Source organism: Otolemur garnettii, unplaced genomic scaffold (assembly GCF_000181295.1).
Source record: "Otolemur garnettii isolate 467f Iridium unplaced genomic scaffold, OtoGar3 scaffold00088, whole genome shotgun sequence".
In the NCBI taxonomy this organism is placed as follows: Eukaryota; Metazoa; Chordata; class Mammalia; order Primates; family Galagidae; genus Otolemur; species Otolemur garnettii.
The window spans coordinates 223402-249011 of record NW_003852483.1 but is presented as its reverse complement, the minus strand read 5'-3'; the positions used below and the strand labels follow the sequence as shown (position 1 = coordinate 249011).

The 25610-nt window shown below is 49.7% G+C and overlaps 2 protein-coding genes across 3 annotated transcripts in view; one reads left to right on the top strand and one right to left on the bottom strand.

Moving 5' to 3' along the window:
• Nucleotides 1-3382, bottom strand: part of CATSPERD (cation channel sperm associated auxiliary subunit delta) — a gene marked incomplete at its 5' end in the record, with an annotated part of 92782 nt that extends 89400 nt beyond the window's left edge. Inside the window, 2 exons of the mRNA XM_023516247.1 lie at nt 1675-1751; nt 3296-3382. Coding sequence (XP_023372015.1) covers nt 1675-1751; nt 3296-3382 — 164 coding nt within the window. The remainder of the gene's footprint in view (nt 1-1674; nt 1752-3295) is intronic.
• A 3073-nt stretch (nt 3383-6455) lies between these two features.
• LONP1 (lon peptidase 1, mitochondrial) overlaps nt 6456-25610 on the top strand; it is a 22347-nt gene continuing 3192 nt past the window's right edge. Inside the window, exons 1-13 of one of the 2 annotated variants that reach the window (XM_023516246.1) lie at nt 6456-6966; nt 11179-11267; nt 11886-12005; nt 14372-14603; nt 15695-15756; nt 16208-16337; nt 16769-16852; nt 18032-18252; nt 20794-20932; nt 21443-21621; nt 23865-23952; nt 24246-24368; nt 24449-24565. In XM_023516246.1, coding sequence (XP_023372014.1) covers nt 6538-6966; nt 11179-11267; nt 11886-12005; nt 14372-14603; nt 15695-15756; nt 16208-16337; nt 16769-16852; nt 18032-18252; nt 20794-20932; nt 21443-21621; nt 23865-23952; nt 24246-24368; nt 24449-24565 — 2013 coding nt within the window. In that variant the 5' untranslated portion in view covers nt 6456-6537. The remainder of the gene's footprint in view (nt 6967-11178; nt 11268-11885; nt 12006-14371; nt 14604-15694; nt 15757-16207; nt 16338-16768; nt 16853-18031; nt 18253-20793; nt 20933-21442; nt 21622-23864; nt 23953-24245; nt 24369-24448; nt 24566-25610) is intronic. The other variant, XM_003795005.3, reaches the window with a different exon arrangement.

Genomic DNA, 25610 nt, shown 5'->3' with positions numbered 1-25610 from the left:
CTCAGCCTCCCAAGTAGCTGGGACCACAGGCACCCACCACAACGCCTGGCCATCTTTTGGTTGCAGCCATCATTGTTGTTTGGCGGGCCCAGGCTGGGGACTCGAACCCGCCACCTTAGATGTATGTGGCTGGTGCCCCAGCTGCTTGAGCCACAGGCACCGAGCCAAGTCTTCAAGGTTAATCCACATTGTAGCCTGTGTCAGAATTTTTTTCCTTTTTCTGGCCAGACATAGATGGATCACATAGTGTTTACCCTTTCATCAATGGATGGACACTTGGGTTATTTCCACCTTTGGCTGTCGTGAATCATGTTGCTGTTAACATGGGCAAACAAGTATCTATTTCCTTGTGTCTCTGCTTTAAATTTTGGGGGGCATAGATCCAGAAGTGGAATTGCTGAATCATATGGCAATCTATGTTTGGGTTTTTGAGAAACTATTGCCTCCCCTGAACCCTGTCTTGTCCTTGCAAACCTCATCTCTGTGATCATCCCCTTGTTCAGGCCCTTCCTATCAGCTTCTGCAGACAGAGCCCCCAACTCTGGATCTCTTGTGTCCTCACTTTTTCCCTTGTCTGTCCACCTGCCTTCCTGCCTGCCGGCCCTACTGACTGCTTACCCACCACTACTTCTCTGTGACCATGACTCTACTGACAGTCCCTTCCTTGATATTCAACCTCCCTTGGCTTCTAAGTCTTCTGGTTTCCTACTTCTCTTTCTCTTCTTCCACCCACTATATAGAATCAGTGTTTCACTGAGCCTCTTGTCACTGAACACATGATACCTGGATGACTGTGACATGACCATGTTCCACAAACTCCAAACCATGAACCACCGCCACTCCCCATAATTTTCCACCAAATCCTCACACTTAGTCAACCCAGAAACTGCAGGGCTACCTATAACTGCCCACTTACTTTCATCCTCCACACCATGTTGTATTAACACATCCTATTAAATGTGCCTCCTCCTCTGTGTGGCCCTCCCTTTTGTTCAGGCTGTATCATATTTGTTTTATGGGCTTTTTTTTTTTCTTTGAGACAGAGTCTTGCTCTTATTACTCTGGATATGGTACAGTGGCATCATCACAGCTCACTGCAGCCTCAAACTCCTGGGCTCAAGTGATCTTCCTGCTTCAGTCTCTCAGGTAGCCAGGACTACAAGCATGGCCTATCACACCTGTGCCTATACACTTTTGGCTGCCCTCCACCCTAGCAAACTCCTATTCATCCTTCAAGACCCAGAAGATTCCTATTCAGACTTCAAAATCCAATTTTAGTATCAACTCCCCAGGGGAAGCTTCCTAGGCATTTTCTCCTCAAGCACCCCACTTATATCAAACATCTGTGACTGGGGGTACCACAACACTGTGGTTAATATTAATAGTTATTTGCCTATCTCTTGATCTGTCTTCCATAGCCCCTGGCTGTGGATTCCCTGCAGGTCAGTAACTGGCAATGCAGGGTTGAGCCATCTTCTTTAATATTTGCTAAATGAATAAATGAAGGCAAACTTCAAGTTTTCATTAAATAGTAAAACAGGGTGGCACTTGTGGCTCAAACGAGTAGTGTGCCAGCCCCATATACTGGAGGTAGTGTGTTCAAATCTGACCCCGGCCAAAAAAAAAACTGCAAAAAAAAAAAAAAAAAAAAAAGATAGTAAAACAGCTGCTTACCCTAGGTATAGAGCTATATTTTCCTTGCAAGGATGTTTAATCAAGTATATTCTTGTGGATGAAGAACGCAGGATATCCTAGAGAGAGAATCACAAAATCTTAAGAATATCACCAACAATAAACAGCCAATAAAACAACTTCCTAATAGACAAATTTAAAGGATGAAATCTGAATTATGTAGGTGGATCATATCAATGACATTTTCCTATTTTGATATTGTATGATGGTCACATCAGATGTGACCACTGGGAGAATCTAGGGAAAAGGTACTTGGGACCTCCCTTGACAATTCTTGCAACTTACTGTGAATCTATAATTACGTCCAAATAAGCTGTTTTCAAAATTCACAGGGTGAATTATTCATATCCTATATCATTCCTATACATGTCATATTGCTTATTTTCAGATGACTAGCTATTGGAAAGAAAGGCCGAAGAATGAAGAATCTTAATGCTAATATGTTAGAAACAAGTCACTTGAAAATTTAGTGGCTGATACCACTTTTGAAAATATGCAGTTTTGTGAATAGGAAACACATCTGAACTGATAGAACTTTTCTTCTTTGGGGGGAGGTTGTCAGGCTCAGGGCTAGGGAAAGAGCTAGAGTTAAGATGTTAAAATTAGGGTTAGGGTTAGAGTTTGAGTTTAGGGTTAAGGTTAGAGTGAGGGTGAGGGTTACGTTTAGGGTTTCAGGGTTAAGCTTAGGGCAGCAGTTCTCAACCTGTGGGTCGTGACCCCTTTGGGAGTCGAACGAGCCTTTCACAGGGGTCACCTCAATACATCCTACATATCAGATATTTATATTACAATGCATAACAGTAGCAAAATTACAGTTATGAAGTAGCAACAAAAATAATTTTATGATTAGAGGTCACCATAACATGAGGAACTGTATTAAAGGGTCGTGGCATTAGGAAGGTTGAGAACCACTGGCTTAGGGGGTTAGCATTTGGGTTAGGGTTGGGCTAGGGTTTTCTATAATACATTTTTCTTCATGCATTTTAGGCACAGATTGGGTAAAATGTTTCCTGCAGCACTATGTTAGATAAACAAAGCAATATGGTTTGCTTCCTCTGTTACTCTACATTTGAAAATCTCCTATCAGAAAAAGTAGACGTATCACTGGACAAAACTTCAGACAATCTAAGCTCTAAACCTAGTGTATCTCTTGGCTTTGTTCAGATTACTTGGTCTCTCTGTTTTTAGCAAAATGGGAATGATTAATCTGTACTGCAAAGGGCAATGAATTGTAGGGATTAGATAATGTTCTATTTATTTCTTTTTTGAGACGGGGTCTTGCTCTGTTGCCCAGGCTGGAATGCTCACAGCAACCTCTAAACTCCTGGATTCAAGTGACCCTCCTGCATCAGCCTCCTGAGCAGTTGGGACTACAGGCACGCACTACCACAACTGCCTAATTTTTCTATTTCTTGTAGAGATGGGGTCTTGAGCCCAGGTTAGATTGCTGTGAGCTGGGCTGAGGCCATGACATTCTGGCCCCGATGAGGAAGCAAGACTCTGTCTCAAAACAATGAAAAAACAGCCTAGGAAATGTTAGTTCTGATTCAGTAACTAAAGTCACAGATGAATGTAAGGAAATGTTAAATATGGAGCCACATACCCCATCCACTTTCTGTATGACATTAAACACTTTTCCTGTCCTCACTGTGCGAGTGCTAGAGGTAAGCAACAAGAGATCATCTGTCAATTTTATTTAATATTTAGCATGACTCCTCCTACCTGGTTGCCTCAGGGTTAACATTCCTTAAGAATTTTTGACATGGCTCGGCGCCTATAGCTCAACCGGCTAAGGCGCCAGCCACGTACACCTAAGGTGGCGGGTTCGAATCCCCAGCCCGGACCCGCCAAACAACAATGACGGCTGCAACCAAAAAATAGCCGGGCGTTGTGGCGGGCGCCTGTGGTCCCAGCTACTTGGGAGGCGGAGGCAGGAGACTCGCTTGAGTCCAGGAGCTGGAGGTTGCTGTGAGCTGTAATGCCACGGCACTCTACCCAGGGGGACAGCTTGAGGCTCTGTCTCAAAAAAAAAAAAAAGAATTTTTGACACTTGTAGAGAGGGGAGACTCCCTAGAAAACCAAATGAAACTGTGGGCTCTTCTCTCCCAGAAAGAGACATATGCACATGAAAAAACATAAATACCATTCCCGAGAGTTCCTAAAGGCTCATTAGTGGACTTCAGCTGAGGAAGATTAGGAACCTCTGCTCCAGGGTAGGTTGGATTATTTTTAGAGGATGTGTGGTAGTTGGAGTAATTATATTGTTTACGGCAGAGGTTATCAATCTTGCCTGCATCAGATTCAACTAGTGGGCTTGATAAACCATGATTTACAAAGTCTCTGATTCAGTAGGTCCAGGGAGCTTCATTTCTAACCAAATCTAACAAATCTTCGCCAGGTAAGCCTGATGGATGCTGTTAGTCCAGAGATTGCTCTTTGTTTTTTTGTTTGTTTGTTTTTGTTTTTTGCAGGTTTTTTTGGCCAGGCCGGGTTTGAACCTACCACCTCCAGCATATGGGGTCAGCACCCTACTCCTTTGAGCCACATGTGCCACCCCACAGGGATTGCTCTTTGATCAAGAACCAGTGTGGGGAAATGGGAAATTGGATATAACCTACCTTTTCAAACCCTGAGACAACTCCTACTAGTAAATCTTACTGGAAAATCCTCCTATCCACTCCTAGCTATGTGTCTTAGGGAAATACATCTTAATTTACCTGGGTCTGTTTTCACATCTATAAAATAGGGATAATGAATCACTCCCCCAGGATCCTTGCTGTACAGATCAAATGAGGCCATGCACTGTAAGAACACATTTACTATCCCACTGGCAAACAGGTCCCTGCAGAACTTAACAGTTCACTCCAGGCAAGAAGAGTTCCCTGAGGGCAGGAACTAGAGTCAGCAACTGTCTAGTTGTGGCACTTTGCACACAGCTTCCACTAACCTAACATTTACTGAATTTTTAAAATGCACTGGATAAGGAGTGAATAAAATAAACAGACTATGTCCTCTTGGAACTAACACACCAGCAATAGACAAGAAACAATTTGTCAAAAAAATAAATAACAGTTAGTGGTAGGAAAAAGTACCAGTGGGGAACGCGGAATGAAAGATGAGGAGGGAGCTTTAAATAGAGGAATTTGGTATTTTGAGACGGGATCTGAATGAGAAGGAAATCAGTCCAGGAATGCCAGACAGAAGAAACAGCAAGTACCAAGTGCGGACCGCGGATGGCCTGGCTGCAACACAGAGATCAAGAGGCAGGGGTGCAGTTCTCCAAGCCTCAAGGAATAACTGGGAAAGCCTAGTGGTACTTTTTTTTTTCTTTTGAGACATAGTCTCACTACGTCGCCCCTGGTAGAGTGCTGTCGCGTCACAGCTCACAGCAACCTCAAACTCTCAGTGTTTAAGCAATTCTTTTGCCTCAGCCTCCCAAGTAGCTGGGACTATAGGCGCCTGCCACAACACCTGGCTTTGTTTTTTTGTTGTTGTTGTAGTTCTCATTGTTGTTTAGCCGGCCCAGGCTGGGTTTGAACACACCAGCCCCGGTGTATGTGGCCGGCGCCCTAACCACTGAGCTACTGGCGCAGAGCCCTTAATGGCACTTTTAAGTGATGTGTCCAGCCCTGGTAGAAAGGCACTATTGGTATCTAACGAGTGGAGGCCCGAGACATTGCTAAATGTGGCACAAGGCACAGGCCAGTCCCCACTACCTGGCCCCATATGTCAGCAGCCCTGCTCTGTAGAAAACCTGGACGTTTTCCTCAGAGTGCAGGCTGTGCCAGGAACTTGGGTTTTATCCTGAGTCTCAGCAACGAGATGAGATTCCTTTGATAAATAATCCCTCTGGCTACTGGGTGAATGGACAGGACGGCAAAGCCTAGGGCAGAGGTTAAGGAGGTGGCCTGAAGGGTTAGAGATAGGGCAAAGATTTTCAAATAGAAATGAGATTTGATGATGGGCTAAGACAGGTTGGGGTTGGGTGAAGGAAAAGGCCTCAAGATAGATTCCCAAGGTAAGTGAGAAGATCCAGGAGGTTGGGGAGGCGGCCTTAGCATGTATATGAACCAGCCCCACCCGGCCCCTGGCAGCACCCCAGCACCGGGAAGGCAGCCCCACCGGCAGAGCGGCTGAGCTCTGACCAGCGGACAAAGCCGCATGGTCGCCACTGCCACCAGCACTACCATCAACATCTCGCTTCAACTTCTGTCGCCACAACTGTCCGGCAACCGCTGAGGGGCGCAACTGCACGGTACACACATGCGCAGACTGGAGACTGGGCACGCACGCAAACGCGTCACTAAGCCTGGGCCTATGCAGACCCAGGCAGCCCCACTCACACTAGCTGAACTCTTTCAGAGTGCGCAGGCGAATAACGGGCAGCCCAAATCCACACACATCAACAGGTGCCCAGAGCCCTGACATACGCACACAGCCACTCACGTGCGGGCTCAAGTCTCGCCACACAAACAGTGGCTCCCAGGAAGCCCAAACCCGCCAGTCATTACAAGCCCTAGGACCTAAGCTGGCGCATGTCATCCACGCAGCCAAATATATGAGCAGGGCTGCTCACGAGTCCCACAAAACTAAGCTCACTGCAACATCAATTCTTTCTGGAGGCGCTGGCGTGTGCCCAAGACCTCCCATACGATCGCGAGGGTACTTTAGCGCTCTAGCTGGCAGGCAAGAAGTGGTGGAGGTCAACAGGAAGAAGTTCGAATTCCATCCCTTCAGCTACTCCTAGACCGCACCCCCTTAGGCGGACGCTCTTGGCTTCCCGAGCGCGCCGTATCGGCGAGCGGAAATGACGCACGTTCCGTGTGTCGCCAGTATGGCCGAGCTATGGCGGCGGGCGCAGGCTACGTGCGGCTGTGGGGCGCGGCGCGGTCTTGGGCGCTCAGGCGGCCCATGCTGGCCGCCGCCTGGGGGCGGGTCCCGACTGCAGCTGAAGCATGGTTGCCCAGAGGCCAGCGGACCTGCGACGCCTCTCCTCCTTGGGCGCTGTGGGGCCGAGGCCCGGCGACTGCAAGCCAGTGGCGGGGGTTTTGGGAGGCTAACAACCGTGGCGGTGGCGCATTCTCAGGGGGCGAAGACGCCTCTGAGGGTGGCGGGGAGGAAGGGACCGGGGGAGCAGGGGCCAGTGCGGGCGGCGGGGAAGGTCCGGTTATAACGGCGCTCACGCCCATGACGATCCCCGATGTGTTCCCGCACCTGCCGCTCATCGCCATCACCCGCAACCCGGTGTTCCCGCGCTTTATCAAGATTATCGAGGTAAAGAGAGTCCCGGTCTCGGCCTCAGTTTTCACACCTCTACAAGCAGCAGGTTGGACCATGGGATCACTTAGCGCCCTCGTGCCTCGAAACTTTCCAGATACAAAGTTTCTCTCATCTTTGCTCACTGCTAGTTTGGGGACCTTGAACCAAATTCTTTCCCCTTCAGTTCTCTTAGGGTCTGTTAGATGAATGAAGTTAAACCCGATTTGTTTAGAAGTGTCCACTTGCGTCCTGGTCATAGAAATCCCGGGCTGGGAGAAAGCAGAGGAGTGTCGCGCCGCTGTTGTCAGTTTTGTAGCAGCCCCCCACCCCCACCCCCAGGCATTATGCTGTTTGGTTAAGAGCCCCGTTGGGATCAGGATTCTTGACTGCTTACTGTATGCCAGATACTGTTTCAAGTGATGGGGATATGGCAGTGAACAGAACAGACAAAAATGTTTGCCTTTGAAGCTGGGTGTGGAGCCGAAGAGTTCGGTTACAGCCTGGGCAACGTGGCAAGACCCCATCACTTTAAAATATACGTGTAGGGTGGACGCGGTGGCTCATGCCAGTGAGTCTAGTACTACAGGAGGCCAAGGTGGGAGGACCACTGGAGCTCAGGAATTCGAGACCAGCGTGAGCAAGATTGAGACCCGTTTCTTTTGAAAATAGAAAAACTAGCTGGACATGGTGGCACATGCCTGTAGTCCCAGCTACTCAGAAGGCTGAGGCAAGAATATGAAATTCCTGTGAGCTATAATGAGGCAGCAGAGGCACTCTATGAAACTGTCTCAAAAAAAGAGAAAAATATACATATATATTTCTGCCTTTGGATCTTACATTTCTAATAGGATGAGAAAAGCAATAAAGATTACTAACAATTATGTGTTAGAAGATAATTACTACTGGAAATAATAGAGCAGGGATGGAGTTCAGGAGACTTAGAGAGGTGGGAGGAGGAGGATGTTATTTATTCACAAGAGTGTTTTTGACCATGGAGCAGGTACTGAGACTACTGAGAATATTGAACAAGTCAGACAGTCCCTGGCCTAAGGAACTTATGGTCTGATGGAAGAAATGTCCTTCTAGACTAAGAGCCTTAGTGGGTGGGGTTGGAGTCGGGTGATGTAATAGAAAGAAAGCAGTGAGTGTGAAGGAACTTGAGCTCTTAGAACTGAAAGGATCCAAATGCCTTCTCCCCAACTCCTTCCTCTCTTTGTAAAAAGAAAAAAACGTTCAGAATCTGGGACAATGGAGAAAAAGAGAAACTGACGTGGAAACTGGAGTCAATGTAAGAGAAAGGTTATCTCTGAATTGTCTAAGCAAGGTCATACAATGAGTCAGCCTCTGCATTCACCCTCCAGCCTATCTCCTCACACTCCAGACTCTGCTAAATAAATTTCAAGGATCTCTTGGAAGGGGAAAGGATGGTGCATCAGTAGCCAGCCAGTGGGGAGGGGACAGAGGGATGTTCTCCCATAGTGCTGATTATGTGTCTGAGGCACCCTTCCAAGTTCTTTCTTTGATGTTGATTAGAGCTACTAGTGTGGGGTCCCATGGCCAGGTCCTGTGGAGTCCTGTTCTGGCTTTATCACTCCTAGCTCCATTACCTTCAGCAAGTTATTCTTCTGAGCCTCAATTTCCTTACCTGTGAAGTGGGTATAATAAAAGTGTTTTCTGTTTCATACTTGGTGTGCTTCTCACATTTCAGAATCCTGCCCTAGAGGCTTTCCCTTATCCTTGACCCTGCCCCTGGTAGTCTTTTTTATTTTCCAGTCTTCTGCTGTCAAGACTTCTGTCTAGTCTCCTTATCCCTGCAAAGTGACAAGTGCCCTTTGCTGCCAGCACTGAAGCAAGAGATGAGTTTTCCAAGAGACTTCTGTTTGCCCACCTGAAGCTAGCTAGCCAAGAGGGCTAAATGAGTCCCTGCAGGAGACTGGCAGTTAGTACTCACTGTATTTCTGTTGATGATACTTTGTCAATAAGGAAACTGTAAATAATGAAAAGGGGTCCTGCCAAGGCAGGTTCTAAGTATACAACAGTCCACCCTTGGTGGAGGACGCATTGGGGGCAACTCTTTTTTATTTGAGACAGAGTCTCACTTTGTTGCCTCCAGTAGAGTGCCTTGGCATCATACCTCACAGCAACCTCTAACTCTTGGGCTCAGGTGATTTTCTTGCCTCAGCCTTCCAAGTAGCTGGGACTACAGATGCCCACCACAATGCCTGGCTATTTTTTAGAGATGGGGTCTTGCTCTAGCTCAGACTGTTCTTGAACTTGAGAGCTCAGGTGATCTGCCCACCTCTGCCTCCCAAACTGCTAGGATTACAGGTGTGAGCCACTGTGCCCAGTTTGGGGGCAACCTCTTTGAGATCTATTAAGTGTTTCTGAAATTGTTGGCAAAGTTTTTGTTTACTCTTGACTTTGTAGTAGCTTCTTTCCTTGTCAGTGGTCTCAGTATAAAACAGTGGCTCTTAATTTTTGGCAGGTCAGGGACCCTGTTGGTGGATGTTACTGACTTTCTTCCCAGAAAAAATAAGTCTGTATCGTCAAGAATTCCTGGACCGGAAGTTAAGGGCCCCTGTTAGGGAGTGTCTGAAAACACTGGCTCTTAAATTGTTGTCCTAGACCAGCAGCATCACCTGGCAGCATTTAAACAAATGCAGATTCTCGGGCCCACCCCATACCTCCTGAATCAGAAACTCCAGGGTGGGGCCCAGCATTGAGCTTTATTTTTTATTTATTTATTTATTTTTGAGACAGAGTTTAACTTTGTTGCCCTCGGTAGAGTGCTGTGGCTTCACAGCTCACAGCAGCCTCAAACTCTTGGGCTTAAGTGAGTCTCTTGCCTCGGCTTCCCAAATAGCTAGGACTGTAGGTGCCCAACACAACGCCTAGCTATTTTTGTTGTTGTTGTTGCAGTTTTCATTGTTGTTTAGCTGGCCCAGGTTGGATTCAAACCTGCCAGCCTTGGTGTATGTGGGTGATTCCAAAACCACTGTGCTACAGGTACCAAGCCCCAGCATTGAGTTTTAACAGGTCCATCTAATTCTGATGCCTGCCAAAGTTTGAGGGCCACGTGAACCTGAGAACATCTGTGCTCTTTGCTCTATTAGATGTCCCTGACTTTATCCTGAGCCTACCATGGACGTGACATCAGGAATATGTTGTGATCCCGGGGTTTGGATGTTTAATGTTGTCTTTTTGACATTAATAGAAGTCTGGTTTCAGTTTTCAAACCAAGATATTTTGCCACTGAAATCACTTTTGAAAGTAGACATTAAATAATTTCCCCATTTTGGCTGTTTGTCTACTTTGAATTTTCTTTAGGAAGGAGTATGGGAGTGTTAAGGCATGTGGCCAGGAGTCAACACAGCCTTGCTCCATTCACTATTCCTACCTCTGGTTTGTTTATTTGTTTTGGTTTAGGGGTTCCTGGACCATGTTGATTAGGTGTCCCAAATCAGATTAGCATGTCCCCAGAGAATAATCTAGAAAACATCAGAGCTGCTGTCAAAAATTTCAGCAAAGAGGCTGGTTGCAGTGGCTCACACCTGTAATCCTTGCTGAGATGGGTAGATCGCTGGAGCTTAGGAGTTTGAGACCAGCCTGAGCAAGATGCTCTCTACAAATAGAAAAATTAGCTGCGTGTTGTGGCAGGTGCCTAGAAGGTGCTGTAAGCTGTGACACCACTGTACTCTACCCAGGATGACAAAGTGAGACTCTATCTTTAAAAAAAAAAAAAAAAAGAGTCCTAGCCACTTGGGAGGCTGAGGCAAGAGAATCTCTTGAGCCCAGGGGTTTGAGTTTGCTGTGATCTATGACACCAGACCACTCTACCCAAAGCAACAGAATGAGACTGTCTCAAAAGAAATTTTTTTCCAGCAAAGAGGCTGGGTGTGGTGGCTTATGCCTGTAATGTCAGCACTCTGGGAAGCCAAGGTGGGTGGATTGCCTGAGCTCAGGAGTTCGAGACCAGCCTGAAGAGTGAGACCCTGTCTCTACTAAAAATAGAAAAACTAGCTGGGTGTCTGGCAGATGCCTGTAGTCCCAGCTACTTGGGAGGCTGAGGCAGGGGATTACTTGAACCCAAGAGTTTGAGATTGCTATAAGCTGTGACGCCCGTGTACTCTACCCAGTGTGACAAAGTGAGACTTTATCTTAAAAAAAAAAAAAAATTCAGCAAAGAAACCTACCCTGCATTTCACTTTGGGGTCATTGTCATGCTAGGTTAAAAATAAGAAGTTGGTTGAGCTGCTAAGAAGGAAAGTTCGTCTTGCGCAGCCTTATGTCGGCGTCTTTCTAAAGAAAGATGACAAGTAAGTGCCATTTTTCTTTCATTCTTCCATTGAAGTCACCCTGGAGTATAGTTCACCACCAATCCTGTGTTTGGACCTGTGACCCTTGACCTAAAAGAAACCAAGGAAAACCTCCAGGAGAAAAGCTGAGAGCCTAGTAAACTTACTTCTTAGCCTTACCTGAGGACTCAGTTTGTAGTACATAGCACTAACCTTATACATTGTCAGGATGGGAGGAAAATTAAACTCGAAGACCCACAGTGATAAAATGTACCCATGAAAATGCTTCAAGAGCAGAGCTAGCTGGGCGGATAATAGTTATCTGTAGGTGTATCCACATTGACTCCATGTAGTATTCTGAGCAGTCTCCAAAGTAGGGTGAAAGAGAATCAGAATTCTATGTGGGCCCCACCCTAGTGGCTGACTTAGCAAGGAGCTGCCTACCCAGTTTCTGTCACCACTGGCGTCAGCCCTAACCTGGCAGATGTTCCTCCAGAGTCTGTAGTTCATGTGGAAGCCAAAGAGGCTGCTCTCAGTTTTCAGAAGTGGTGGTGGGAGTGTTTCTTATTTCTTCTTCCTGTACCCCAGCTGGAGTGTTGGAGGTGTGTGAGCCAACTCTCCCTATGTCCTCTCCCTCAGCAATGAGTCTGATGTCGTGGAAAGCCTCGATGAGATCTACCACACAGGGACATTCGCCCAGATCCATGAGATGCAGGACCTTGGAGATAAGTTGCGCATGATCGTTATGGGACATAGAAGGTGCGTGGGGCTGGGTGCAGAGGCTCACACCTGTGATCCTGGCACTCTGGGAGGCTGAGATGTGAAGATCACTTGAGTGCAGGAGTTCGAGACCCCATCTCTCCAAAAATTTTAAAACTTAGCTGGGGTGTTAGTGCATGCCTATAGCCAGCTACTTAGGAGGCTGAGACAGGAGGATCCCTTGAGCCCAGGAGTTCAAGGGTGCAGTGAGCTAGGCTGATGCCACTGTACTCTAGCCTAGGCGACAGAGTGAGACTTGTCTCAAAAACAAAGAAAAGGTGCCAGCACGGGTACTGGTATATATGAGCCAGAGTACATGAGACTCGGCAGCATGAGTAGCTAAGGGGTACCTCAGGTCCTGGCATTGGCCTGCCCTTCTTGGTCAGCACTGCAGCTTTGCCACTAGCACTGAGGCCACAGGCCAGGGCAGGGATGGAAAGTGGTTGCGAGACATGTCATCTATGGCTTCCTCCCTTCTCAGAAAGCAGGGGGTTACCTGAAATTCCATCTCTAGGTGTATTTTTTTTCTAAGACCTTTTGTCTGCACCTGTGGGCAGATACACACAGCTTAGCAATTGAATTTTTCACTTGGCCAGACATATTTCCTCTCCGTTCAGTTCATGTAGTTTCTATTTCCATCCTGCCACAGGGCTGCACCCAACACATGCGAGCCTAGTTGGACTCTGTGCTGCTCCTATTAAGAAAAGTCTGTAAGATCAACTCAAGGTCAAAGCTTTTGATGGATAAGCCAACCCACTTTACAAGTGTATTCTGAGTAGCATTGGTCCTCTTAAGGATCCTTTGATCAGACACATGTGGGAAACATTTCAGAGTCCCAAGGCTTGTCAAAGACCCTTTGGAGTGAAATAGAGAGTCCTCCCTCCTCTGCTGCCGTGACACCTTTTTCTTGTGTTAGCCTGGTGGTACTCCCAGAACACACTCAGGAGAAACAGTCATGTGTCGGTTCTGTGGACAGTCTTGGTGAGGGTTGCCCTGCTCTCAGCCTCTAGGCCCATCTTCATCAGCCCACATTGGGGTCTGTGGTGGCAGGAACAGAATAAGATGCAACTGGTGCTGGGCACAGTAACTCATGCCACAGTAATCCTAGCACTCTGGGAAGACAAGGCAGGTGAATTGCCTGAACTCAGGAATTTGAGACCAGCCTGAGAAAGAACAAGATGTCTCTACTAAAAATAGAAAAAACTAGCCAGGTATCATGGCAGGTGCCTATAGTCCCAGCTACTTGGGAGGCTGAGGCACGAGGATTGCTTGAACCCAAGAGTTTGAGGAGGTTGTGAGCTATGACACTGTGGCAGTCTACCCAGGGCAACAGAGTCAGACTCTGTCTCAAAGAAGAATTTTTTTAGGAAGGAGTCTGGGCATGGTGGCTCACGCCTGTAAACCTAGCACTCTGGGAGGCCAAGGCAGGCAGATCCCTTGAACTCAGGAGTTCAAGACCAGCCTGAGGAAGAACAAGACCCTGTCTCTACTAAAAATACTAATCGGAAGTTGTGGTAGGAGCCTGTAGTCCCAGCTACTTGGGAGGCTGAGGCAGAAGGATCACTTGAGCCTCGGAGTTTGAGGTTACTATGAACTAGGCGGGTGCCACGACACTCTACCTTGCACAACAGAGTTAGACTGTTTTAAACAAACAAAAAACAACCCCCAAAACAGTGGTAAATGCTAACTACTCACCACTCTACCAACACATTAGGTACCTTACAGAAGGAAGCCTGCCGGGCACATGGCCAGTCCCAACTTCCTGTTCTCTGCAAATCTCACTGATTGGTGGCTCCCCACTTTAGCCAGGCACTGAGTCACTGTGCTGGGTAGCTCTCAGGCCTCCTGCCAGAGGTGCTGTTTTGCCCCATTTGGCATGTTGCCCCATTTGGCACAGGAGAGAACGGAGAGATGAAACAGCCTGTTTTCATTCAACACATAACAGGGCTTGGTGTTTACCAGGCACAGGGTGCATGCACAGAAACAAGCTCAGGGCTTTTGTGTCCTCCCTGTTCTCTCTTGGCAGATTCCCAAGGCAAAGGTGGGGTAGGCAGAGTCTCAGAGCAGACATAGCTTGTGCAGGGGGGTCCCTGGAGCTTGACACTACAGCTTATCCTTAGAACATTTGTAGAGGACAACAGGGCATTGGTGTGGGACACAGGGAATGCTTGAGTCCGACTGGAGCCCAGGGTACAGGGGACATTGGCTGTGGGGCTCTGACAAAGTGGCACAGTCTCTACCCTATAGTCACCTTGTACCAATAGGTACAGAGGTCTTAGGCTCAGCAGGACCTTATACTGCTTGGCCCCTTGGGGAGGACTTTTCCAAGGTTCTCCCAGCCTCAGTGCCCTCACTCCTGTCTTTAGGGTTCACATCAACAGACAGCTAGAGGTGGAGCCAGAGGAGGCAGAGGTCGAAAATAAACAGAAGCCCAGGAGGAAGCTGAAGCGAGGCAAGAAGGAGGCAGAAGAAGACCTGAGTGTAAGGCACCCATTGGAGATGACGATGGAGCCTGCCTCTGATGGCCCTGGGGAGGTGCTCATGGTGGAAGTCGAGAATGTTGTCCATGAAGACTTCCAGGTCACAGAGGAAGTGAAAGTAAGTCCAGGGCCTTTACTGTCGCAGTTGGCCATGGCACCATGTTGAGAAGGATTCTGGGGCTACTATGGCTGATCTTGGTAGGAAGGAGTGTGGTGATGTCTGCCTCGGGCACTGGAAGGGGTCCAGCTGCACTTGCCACTGTCCCGGGTGGACATTTCTGTCCCTTGAGATTAGCAGTATAGTGGAAACATCCTCTAACTCTGGAACAAGTAGCCCTGTTGAGCACTTGAAGTACAGCTGATGCAGATGAGGAATGGAACATAAAACCTTATTTAATTTTAACTCATTTAGGGTGGGGCCTGTGGCTCAAAGGAGTAAGGTGCCAGCCCCATATGCCGGAGGTGGTGGGTTCAAACTCAGCCCCAGCCAAAAAAATGCAAAATAAATAAATATGCCAGAATTATTTAACAAATAATAATAATAATTTTAACTCATCCCAGTTATTTGAGAGCCCAAGGTGGGAGGATCACTTTAGGCCAGAGGGTCAAGACCTGGGCAATGCAGAAATTGAAAATAAAATAAATTAGCCAGTGATTACCTATAGTCCCAGTTACTTGGCAGGCTGAGGTGGGTAGATTGCTTGAGCCCAGGACTTTGAGGCTGTGAGTGATCTATGATGAGGCTACTCTACTCTAGCAGGGGTGACAGAGTGAGACCTTATCTCAAAAAAAAAAGGCCTTAGCCATGCCCACAACGCCCATGCAGAAGGGGCCAGTCTCTCTCTGCAGAGCCTAGCACCAGGTTCTGGGAGATAACCTACCAGTGAAGAGCCCTGGTGACACACAGGCACACCTGGACATGGATACCTCACAGCCTGGGCCTTGCATGGCCAAGGCTAAGAAGAGGATGTATTGCTTATAAGTATAGTGCTTAAAATAAAGGAATAAAGACACCCCCCACCCCCTTTCTCCCCAAGATGGCTTGTTCTAAGGACAAGGGTCATGGTGTCAGTTTTACTCTCTTGGTTCTGTGTCCCAGTGACTGATAGGTTTGGGTTCCATTCCTTGGTCTTCAAGGCTGTCCTTGGCTAGAGAGTTGGTGGGTTCTCAAGTGAGCCCAGTGATTCATGTGACTTCCCTGCTTGCCAGGCCCTGACCGCCGAGATCGTGAAGACCATCCGAGACATCATTGCCTTGAACCCTCTCTATAGGTGGGTCACCTTCCTGCACAGCTGATCACACTGGGGCCTGTGCATGGCTCTTTAGGAAGCCAGGTTGGCAGGGGGCTTTCTCACAGTGTTAACTTGTCAGGAGGCCTTTTGGGCCTAGGGATCTGGGGCTGACAAACCAGGCCTAGGTTCTTGTCCTCTTCCTGTCAAGGCTGGATACTGTGTTGTCATCAGCAGGCAGAGGAGGAGGCAGTCTTATGGCGTGCACAGCTGTCCTGGGGTTAAGGTGTGAGTCTCTTGACAGGGATGGGTAGACCCTGTCAACCTGATTCTGGTAGGGCCTGGGCAGCAGAGCTGACCTCTGGTGAGCATCTCCAAGGCCTTGCCCAGAGCTATTGAGGAAAAAGACATTGAGGCCAAGTCCCCCTCAGAGGCTACAGTGCAGTAGGAAGGGAGGCCCTGGCTGCTGTGGCAGTGTCCCTCTGTCCCCCAGGGAGTCTGTTCTACAGATGATGCAGGCTGGCCAGCGGGTAGTAGACAACCCCATCTACCTGAGTGACATGGGTGCTGCACTGACTGGAGCTGAGTCCCATGAGCTGCAGGACGTCCTGGAGGAGACCAACGTGAGTGCCTGCCCTGTCCCCTCCCTACACATGCTTTGTCCTCCCCAGCTGCTTAAAATAAAACTCTGCTTTTAAGACAGTTTCTCAGGCACCTTTCTCAGGTACCTGTCAGGCACCCTTTATCTCTTTCTTGTCAGCAGATTCACAAATCTCCCTGGGGTGATACCTGTCCCTTACTTAGCCAGCTCCTTTGTGCCAGGTACCCACACTGTTGCCAGCCTCTAGCTATTGTGAACAATCTTTGCACATAACTTGCAGACCTGTAGGACTTTATCTGTAGGATGTATTTGCATAGCTGGACTTGTGGGCCTCTGTGCTTTGGTGAGGTGTGGCCATGTGCTTCTCAGCAGCAGCTCTCAAGATGTCTGTTTCCCCTACATCCTCAGTCCAGCACAGATAGACATCAACTTGTGACTGTCCTCTCTTGGCAGATCCCCAAGCGGCTATATAAGGCGCTCTCCCTACTGAAGAAAGAATTTGAGCTCAGCAAGCTACAGCAGCGCCTGGGCCGGGAGGTGAGTCCAGGCAGGGGCCTCCGTGGCTCACTAAGGGTCTAGAGCACAGACAGACCATCTCAGCTGGAGTCAGCTGTAGCAAGCTGAGAAGACTTGTCTTGATTTTGAGGGCTGCATGCAATCATTGCTCTGTTACTCTGGGCTGTGAATCTGTCTATGATTAAATGAATCTGTCCATTAAATGAGGGAGCTTAAAACTGGTCCCAATGTGATGAGCTCAGAGTAGGATGGGAAGGTTTTGAGACCATCCTTTGTGGAGGGAGAGGCTTTCTGCCTTGGTAATCCCAGCGCTGGAAATTGGGACAGCCTGGGAAAGGTCAAAATGCTGTTTCCCGGCTCGGCGCCTATAGCTCAACCGGCTAAGGCGCCAGCCACATACACCTAAGGTGGTGGGTTTGAATCCCCAGCCCGGACCCGCCAAACAACAATGACGGCTGCAACCAAAAAATAGCCAGGCGCTGTGGCGGGCGCCTGTGGTCCCAGCTACTTGGGAGGCAGAGACAGGAGACTCGCTTGAGCCCAGGAGTTGGAGGTTGCTGTGAGCTGTAATGCCACAACACTCTACCCAGGGGGACAGCTTGAGGCTCTGTCTCAAAAAAAAAAAAAATGCTGTTTCCCAAAACCCAGCCATTTGAGGCCCATCACTCTGATTTTAGGCAAATTCATGGGTATTTCAGAGTGATAGTTTTGAGATCACTGACTCACTTTTTTCACTTAGTTCTATTTTAGGAAATATTCATATCCATCTTTATTTGGGAGACATAGAACAATTTGGCTGTCAATAAAGAGCAACTTATAAAACAAGCACAATGAAATACAGTGGTGGGACACTGAGGCCACTGCCTTGGCTGTTCCAGGGCTCTGAGCCTGCTGTCTATGTTCTTGACTCTTAGGAGATTGGTGCTTGTTAGAAAAGCACTGGAGGCTACTTGTGTCATTGAGCCTTTCACTCACTGATCGGGATTGAAAGGCAAACAGCTTCCTCCTGTGGGATTCAGGGTTACTCATGGAGCAGCCTCAGTGTGTGGGGTGACTGATGGTCACAGGTGGAAAGAACTGGAAGCTTCGAGCACCAGGTTTCTTTCCTCTGAGTCCTAGGGAAGCCACAGAGTGGTGGCTACCAGCTGTCCCTTTCCCAGCCCACATTTGGGTGTAAGCATCAGCTCCTTGGTCATACAGGTAGAGGAGAAGATCAAGCAGACCCACCGCAAGTACCTGCTGCAGGAGCAGCTGAAGATCATCAAGAAGGAGCTGGGCTTGGAGAAGGAGGACAAGGATGCCATTGAAGAGAAGTTCCGTGAGCGGCTCAAGGAGCTTGTGGTGCCCAAGCATGTGATGGATGTTGTGGATGAGGAGCTGAGCAAGCTGGGCCTGTTGGACAACCATTCCTCAGAGTTCAAGTAAGCATATGCTGGGGCTGGGGCTGGCAGCCAGTCCTCAAAGGTGACCTGCTGGTCTATAGTGCTCTCCCATTGTGGGGGGCACTTGGTACTGCACTGCCCCTGCTCAGATGTGCCTGAAGAGTCCCTACTTTACAGAAAAAAAACAAGGCTGGGGGAAATTAAGTTAGTGACAAGGGAGGGATTTGAAGCCAGGGACATCTGGCCCTGAGCCAGTGCTCCCCCCCATCCCCACTGCCTTGAGGGTCAGCCAGGAAGTAACCACATCTTCCTACAGCCTTGGCCTTGCTTGTGTGCTCTGACTGTAGGTCTGGGTTTCCACTCTGGCATTCAGGTCAGGAGGCTCAGGTCCCTGTGGGATTTTTTTGACTACACCCATGTCCAGGTTACTGGACACCAGTCAGGGTAGAACTGGCCTGGCTGCTTCCTGTCCACAGCCCAGGAACCAAGCATCAGACCAAGGGAGTATCAGCCTTTGGGATAGCTCTTCAGAGGAGGGGATTGAGTTTCTTTCTTCCAGCTGCTGGGCCAGGCCCCTGCCTTGGCTCAGAATATCTAGGGGCACTAGAGTTTTTCAACAAGGACCCTGGAATGCGCCACCTTCCTCTAAAGGCTTCCATTCCCAAACTTCCCCTGACTTCCTCAGACAGCATATGAGCTTCCTACTGCTGCTCTGACACAATGCCATAAACGTAGTGCTGTAAAACAGCACCGTCATCTTACGGTCTGGAGGGCACAAGTTCTAAGATCAAGGTGTGGCAGGGCTGGTCCCTCCTGGGGCTCTAGGGGAGAACCCATCTCTTGCCTTTTCCAGCATCTAGAGACTGCCTGCATCCTCAGGCATCAGGCCCCTTCCTTTCTTTCTCCCCTTTCAGAGCCAGCAGCACCGCATCTTCTAGTCTCTGCTTCTGACCCTCCTGGGACTTGTAGAAGCCTTTACTTTGCCCTGTAAAATCCAACAGCTCCTACCTCTTAGGAGCTCAGTGGGTCTACATGGCTGGTTCTGTCACCAGGTTCTGGGCAGCACAGAGGATAAGCCCACCTCTAATTGCTGGGGGACTTCCCTTCCCCCAGCACTGTCCACCATCCTTGGCACCCCAGTTGCCAGACCAGTGAGTCTATCAAACTGTCATCTAAGCCAATCCATGGAGAAGCTGATGAGAGATCAACAATTTTATTTTTATTTTCATAAAAGCCAGCAATTTTGGAGAACAGCGAGGATGTCTCCTCAAAAAGCTGTTCTCTCCTTTTGCCCTCTGTTACTTTTCTCATAGTAAAAGTAAGCATCAGCAATGTTATTAATTATCATAGTATACATTAAACAGATTCCCCTTCATAGGTTACAAGTTTACACAATATCCTCCATCTTAAAGTGGTTGTATCTTCAAAGTATTCCTACTCTAGACTAAATTTATGGTTAGTCAGTGTTCCAGGTCTGGAGTTGGGTAGGGGAGGAAGGGGCTGCAGATATCAGTATTGGAGAAATCAGAGGAACAGGGTGTACTGCTGCTCCGCAGAGGCCACATAGGCTTGGGTGTACTACAGCTGATCCAAGTCTTGGCAGAACACCTCATGATCCTCCTAGAACACAGGAGATTTGTGAGTTGCTGCCACAAGGCCCCATGCCTCGCCTCCCAGCCAGCACCACAGTCCTTGGAGCATCCAATCTCTTAACGTTATCCATAACAAGAAGGCCTTATATGTGTATAAACAACTCTAGATTGCAGCACACAGGCCTATCCGGCTCTGTTAGGGCCTATCCAGCAGAGCCCTGTGTTTAGTGGTTATTTAGGATAACAGTGGTTGCTGTCACCCCCATCTCACTGAGATATCTGCAGCAGGCCCCCAACCACCCCCACCCAGAAAATTTTCTATAAGACCTGAGGCAACTTTGTGGCCATAAGTCCCTCTGCAGGACTTTTGTGTGTCCCTAAAGTAAAATCACCCTCTTTGTGCCCAGGCCATAGTGGACTCTCCTAGTGCCTCTTGTATACCAGAGGTGAGCTTGGTGGCAGCTAAACCTGAGCTACTCAATTGCCTGGGAATGGGGCCTCCTGGCCTTCCTTGGTGTCAGTTCTCTTTCTCCTCCTCAGGCTACCCCAATACCCAGCAAACCTCACTGAGCTGCTCTTGGCCCATGATTACTGCTATCCACAGGTACACAGCTTCCAGCTCTGGGGCCAGCGTGGACACCCTCCTAATCTGCTGCATCATTCTCCTGACAGTGCATGTGGCCTCGGCCTCAGTTTCTCCATTTGCCTTGGGTCATGTTCTCTCCTTTCTTGAGCCTCACCCTCTCTGTGGTGCCTGCTCAGCTGTGGGCAGAGGGTGGCACATCTGTGCTCTGCCAGCAAGGATCAGATGCAAACCTCGAGGCACTCCCTCTCCTCCATGTGTCTGAAGTTTTGTCAAAGAGCAGGCAGGGTACTCTGGGCAGGAATCTAGAGAGCCCTGGGGTGTGGTCCCTTCCAGGATGGACTCTCAGCAGTGAGGAGCATGGGACCCCACTCACTGGCTCACATCTATTCTGTTCTGTGGCAGCGTCACCCGCAACTACTTGGACTGGCTCACATCCATTCCATGGGGCAAATACAGTGATGAGAACCTGGACCTGGTGCGGGCGCAGGCGGTGCTGGAGGAGGACCACTATGGCATGGAGGACGTCAAGAAGCGCATCCTGGTGAGGCTCCCTGCCCGTTCCTAGGGTGGGTGACGGGGGCAAGGTCATTACTGGTAGGGGTTTGTGGTTGGGCCTGGGGCCTGGACCTTGATCGCCCGTTCTGTGAGCTGAGCAGAGCTGAGCAGCCTGACCAGGGAGAGGGAGGAGCGCATGGTCCAGAATGTGGGAGGCAAAGACCAGTTAGGTGGAGGAGCTTCCCAGACAGGCCTAGTGCTGCCAGTCACCCACAGTTTCCTAGAACCCAGTTGTTCTATTGATGCTGATGGAGCCCTCACCACAGGCTATCCCTCCCTCATGACCACTGATAGCTCCAGTCAGTTCAGCCTTCCTGGACTAGCCTGGTCCCTTCTCCCAAACTCTGAATGTCTGAAGGGTTAAGTGAAGGTGGCAAGATTTGATTTGTGCCCATACTCCTCCTGGGAGGGCAAAGCCTCTTCCTCAAGGGCCAGGGTCACCAGTGTCCTTGGAGTATCCAGCCCTTGTGCCTGCTGAGCCCACCTCTGCCTGCAGGAGTTCATCGCTGTCAGCCAGCTCCGAGGTTCCACCCAGGGCAAGATCCTCTGCTTCTATGGCCCACCTGGTGTGGGCAAGACCAGCATTGCCCGCTCCATTGCCCGCGCCTTGAACCGCGAGTACTTCCGCTTCAGCGTTGGGGGCATGACTGATGTGGCTGAGATCAAGGGCCACAGGTAGGCTTAGCCCTATCCACGCTCTCCCTTCCTACTGGCTTTAGCCTTCCTTTTGGGCTTCAGTCTTCTCTGGGTCAACCTTTAACGTTTGTCAGAGTGATTTTGGGCTGTCTGCAAAAAATTCTGCTCACGCTGGAGTAACTGAAAAGTCTAGGTGTTGGGCAGACTTCAGGCCTTGCTGAATCCAGCTGTTCAAACAACACTGGCAGGAATCTACATTTATAAACTCCTTGGAACTCTCAGCAGATAGCTGTGGTAGTCCCAGCTTATGTCCTATCTCAGTCCAGGTTCTAGGTTTGGGGCACTGACCTCCCTGAAGCCTGTGGCCTAGAAAGGGCAGGGGCGGGGGTGGCAAGATGATCTCCCAGTGAGGATAGGGCTGTGCACACCAGAGAAGCCTCAGCACTTGTGTGGTTTCTCTCCTCTCTGGTCACCCTCAGGCCCAGAGAAGGGGTCAGAACCCCATGTCTAGCATCCTCATGCCGCTTGGCCCTTCAGGTGGGCGGTTGGGTTGTTGCTTCCTGCCACGCCAGTTTCTTTGAAAACCACAGTCTTGGTGAGAGATAAGTGTGAAGCATCTGCTTTGTGTTTACTGCCTATTTCCATCCTACAAGGTGTTTAGTCAAATCTATGTCTAAAAGTTAACATTTCTGGCTTCTTTAAAAATATCAATAATTCTGGCCACCAGAATTATCGTAGGCCTCCTGGCAGCAGTGGGCCAAGATGAGCCTCAGCTACCCACCTAGCAGGCAGGGAGAGCCCCCAGCTTTTGCTGTGTCCAGTCCCCCGGCGCACCATTGAGTCCAGGTGTGGGGAAGCCCTGAAGAGGAAGGGATGCTGCTGTAGGCCCTTGGTCAAGGCTGGGATCTGAGCTGGAGAGGATAGCCAGGTGGAAGTGAAGGAGCAAGTGCCAGAGGGTTTTGTCAGTCCTATCCAGGGTGTGTGGTCTGAGGCAGGTCCTGCAGCCTCTTGGCCCCTGGTTCAAGGAATGCTAGAAGATACAGGCAAAGAGCACTTGCTGAGGGTGAAGAGAGACCTTAGCAAGGCTTCTATGCTACACTAGCCTGGGCATCTCTGATATTGATGAGTCATCGGGATAGGGACAGAGGAGAGGGTGTGGGCAGGTGGCCGTATGTGCCAACATCTATCTGGGTTTTCAAAATAAAACCAAAGACAGACTGACTGTGGGGATGAATGGATCCTGTTGATAATAGTAGTAAAACACTCCTCTCCCTACATCCCACCATGGCTCCCATCTCCTTAAGGGTCAAAGCCCAAGTCTTCCCTACAGTCAAGGCAGCCCTGTACCACCTGCCTGTCCCTTCTCTGCTCTGCCCTCCTCCCTCTCTCCCTCTCCTCACTCTACTTAAGCCACACAGGCCTCTTCACTGTGCTCCTAGTACACCAGGCACAGTCTCTGCCCCAGGACACTTGCATGGGCTGTGCCTCTACCTGAATACTCTTCCATCAAGCCTTATCTGACCCTATGTGGCTCCCTCTTTACCACCGTTTCTCATGGCCTCTCCCTAGGACATTCCTTACCCCTCGCCCCGAAAAAAAAAAAGCATTTAAATGGCATAAGTACATCTCTGTACCCTATGGCATTTCAGACAATCCTCCATTTTATATTTCTTTGTGGTGTGTATAAAGTCCTCCTACCTTGTGATTTCCTCTGTGGCTTCTTTGTGATCTGTCTGCTCTGCTGGGCCTCTAGAGCAGGAGCACAGGACTCTTCTGGTTTGTTCCCTGCTAAATGCTGGGGCAGAGCAAGTTGCTTGTCAGGAAACATTACTGACAGCAAGTACTAGCTGTGCCGGGCACCCCTTGTGCTGCCACTGACCTGAGGCGCAGAAGGCCAGGCCACACCTGCTATCACCCAGTCTGGTCCATGTGCTCTCTTGTGTTGGATGGGAGAACTTGGGCTGGGTTTTACTACATAGGAGGTGGTGCCAGCTGGAGACAAAACTGAGGGAGACCTAGCCATGGATCAGCACTGACCTAGCTCTCACAGACATAAGGCAAGTTGGAGCGAGTAGCCAGCCTTGCTCCATTGTCTGCCTCACACCTGCAGCTGCTGGCATTTATCCAGGTTACATTGTGGCCATGTTGTGTAGATTTCTGAGTGACTTTGTAGGGCACACAGTGTGCTGAGGGCCTGGAGTCTTGGTGGCCCAGCCAGGACCCATGTGTAGGCTCTGGGGCTCCCTGGCAAGCCACTGACCCCAGTGTGCCTTTTCCTGCAGGCGGACTTATGTGGGAGCTATGCCTGGAAAGATCATCCAGTGCTTGAAGAAGACAAAGACAGAGAACCCCCTGATCCTGATAGACGAGGTGGGTGCCCAGCAGGGAGGGCAGCACAGGCCCAACCTGTCCAGCAGACGGTGGCAGTGAGCCATACCTGCTGGCCCCTGGGCCTTCCCAGCTGCAAGGCTATGTTTGAAGTGAAACGTGTGGCTCCTGCAGGTCACATGCTCTGTTGACAAGGATGGTCCCTCCTATCCACAGCCAAGCCTATCAGACTCCTCTCCTACTTGGAGTGTCCCCAGCCCTGTGGGCTCCCACTGGTGAGCTTGGCAAGTCATGGGGGACAATGCACCAATGCTGCCTGCTATCCACTGCCCCAGGTTGACAAGATCGGCCGGGGCTATCAAGGGGACCCCTCATCAGCACTGCTTGAACTGCTGGACCCAGAGCAGAACGCCAACTTTCTGGACCACTACCTGGATGTGCCTGTGGACTTGTCCAAGGTGCGGTTCCTACTCACCTGGGGGCCTGGGCTGGTGGGGAGGGGCTGGCCAGTCCTCCAGCATCTTGGTGCTGCTCCTAGGTGCTGTTCATCTGCACAGCCAATGTCACTGAGACCATCCCAGAGCCCCTGAGGGACCGGATGGAGATGATCAATGTGTCTGGCTATGTGGCCCAGGAGAAGCTGGCCATTGCAGAGGTATGCTGTCCTAGGGTTCGGGGTTCCCACCATCTGCTGGCACCAAGTCTGTGGGGGCCTAGCTCCAGGGAGGCCCTTCCCCAGGGGAGATGGATAGGGCTGCTGTGAAGTTTGCCAAGAAAGCTGATGAGACAGAAATAAGGAGACACTAGGAATGAGTGCTGAGATGGCAAGAGCTGCCTCAGCTTCTAGGGCCCAGACTGCAAAATGCTGTAGTGCGATGTTGCACTCTGCTGTGACACGACAATCACCATGAGGACCATTCTGCCTGGGTCACACACTCTGGTTTCCCTGTGCTTCAAGGGCAGGGGCCTCAACTGTGCTTCTTAGATGTTAACACAACACCTGCATCTCCCTGTCCAGTCCAGGGATGGCCCTGCTATCTCCTGGTGCTGGGAGTGGGGAGCATTTTAAAGGTGAGACCTGTGGCTCCTGCCCGGAATGACACAGGGCAGAACACATCTTAGCTAAGTCCCTTCCTAGAGAGGAGCCCTGTGTTTCTAATGTAGCCTTTTTTTTCTGGGAAGGGGTTGAGTGTGTTTCTCCCCAATACCCCTTTCACAGCCTGTGGTAGGTGCTGGTTTCCAGCCCTCAGGGTCTTGATGGTGGCCTGAGTTCCCAGAGGCAGGCTGGTTTGCAGCTGGGGTAGGGGGACAGGAGGCTCCAGGACCCACCCCAGAGTTAGTCAGCAAACACAGTGATACACATGGCTCTCTCTGTGCCTATGTCTCAGACACCTTTGGCTGTGCTTTCAGAGCTTAGGACTGGCAAGGGTTGTGCTGGGGGTACAGTGGCTCATGCCTGTAATCCTACCACTTTGGGAGGTGGTATCCTACCACCCAAGGCAGGTGGATTGCTTGAGCTCAGGAGTTCAAGACCAGTCTCTATTAAAAACAGAAAAATTAGCCAGGACGTGTAGTGGTGTGTGCCTATAGTCCCAGCTACTCGGGAGGTTGAGGCAGGATTGCTTGAGTCCAAGAGTTTGAGTTTGCTGTGAGCTATGACACCATAGCACTCTACCCAGGGTGACAAGACACACTGTCTC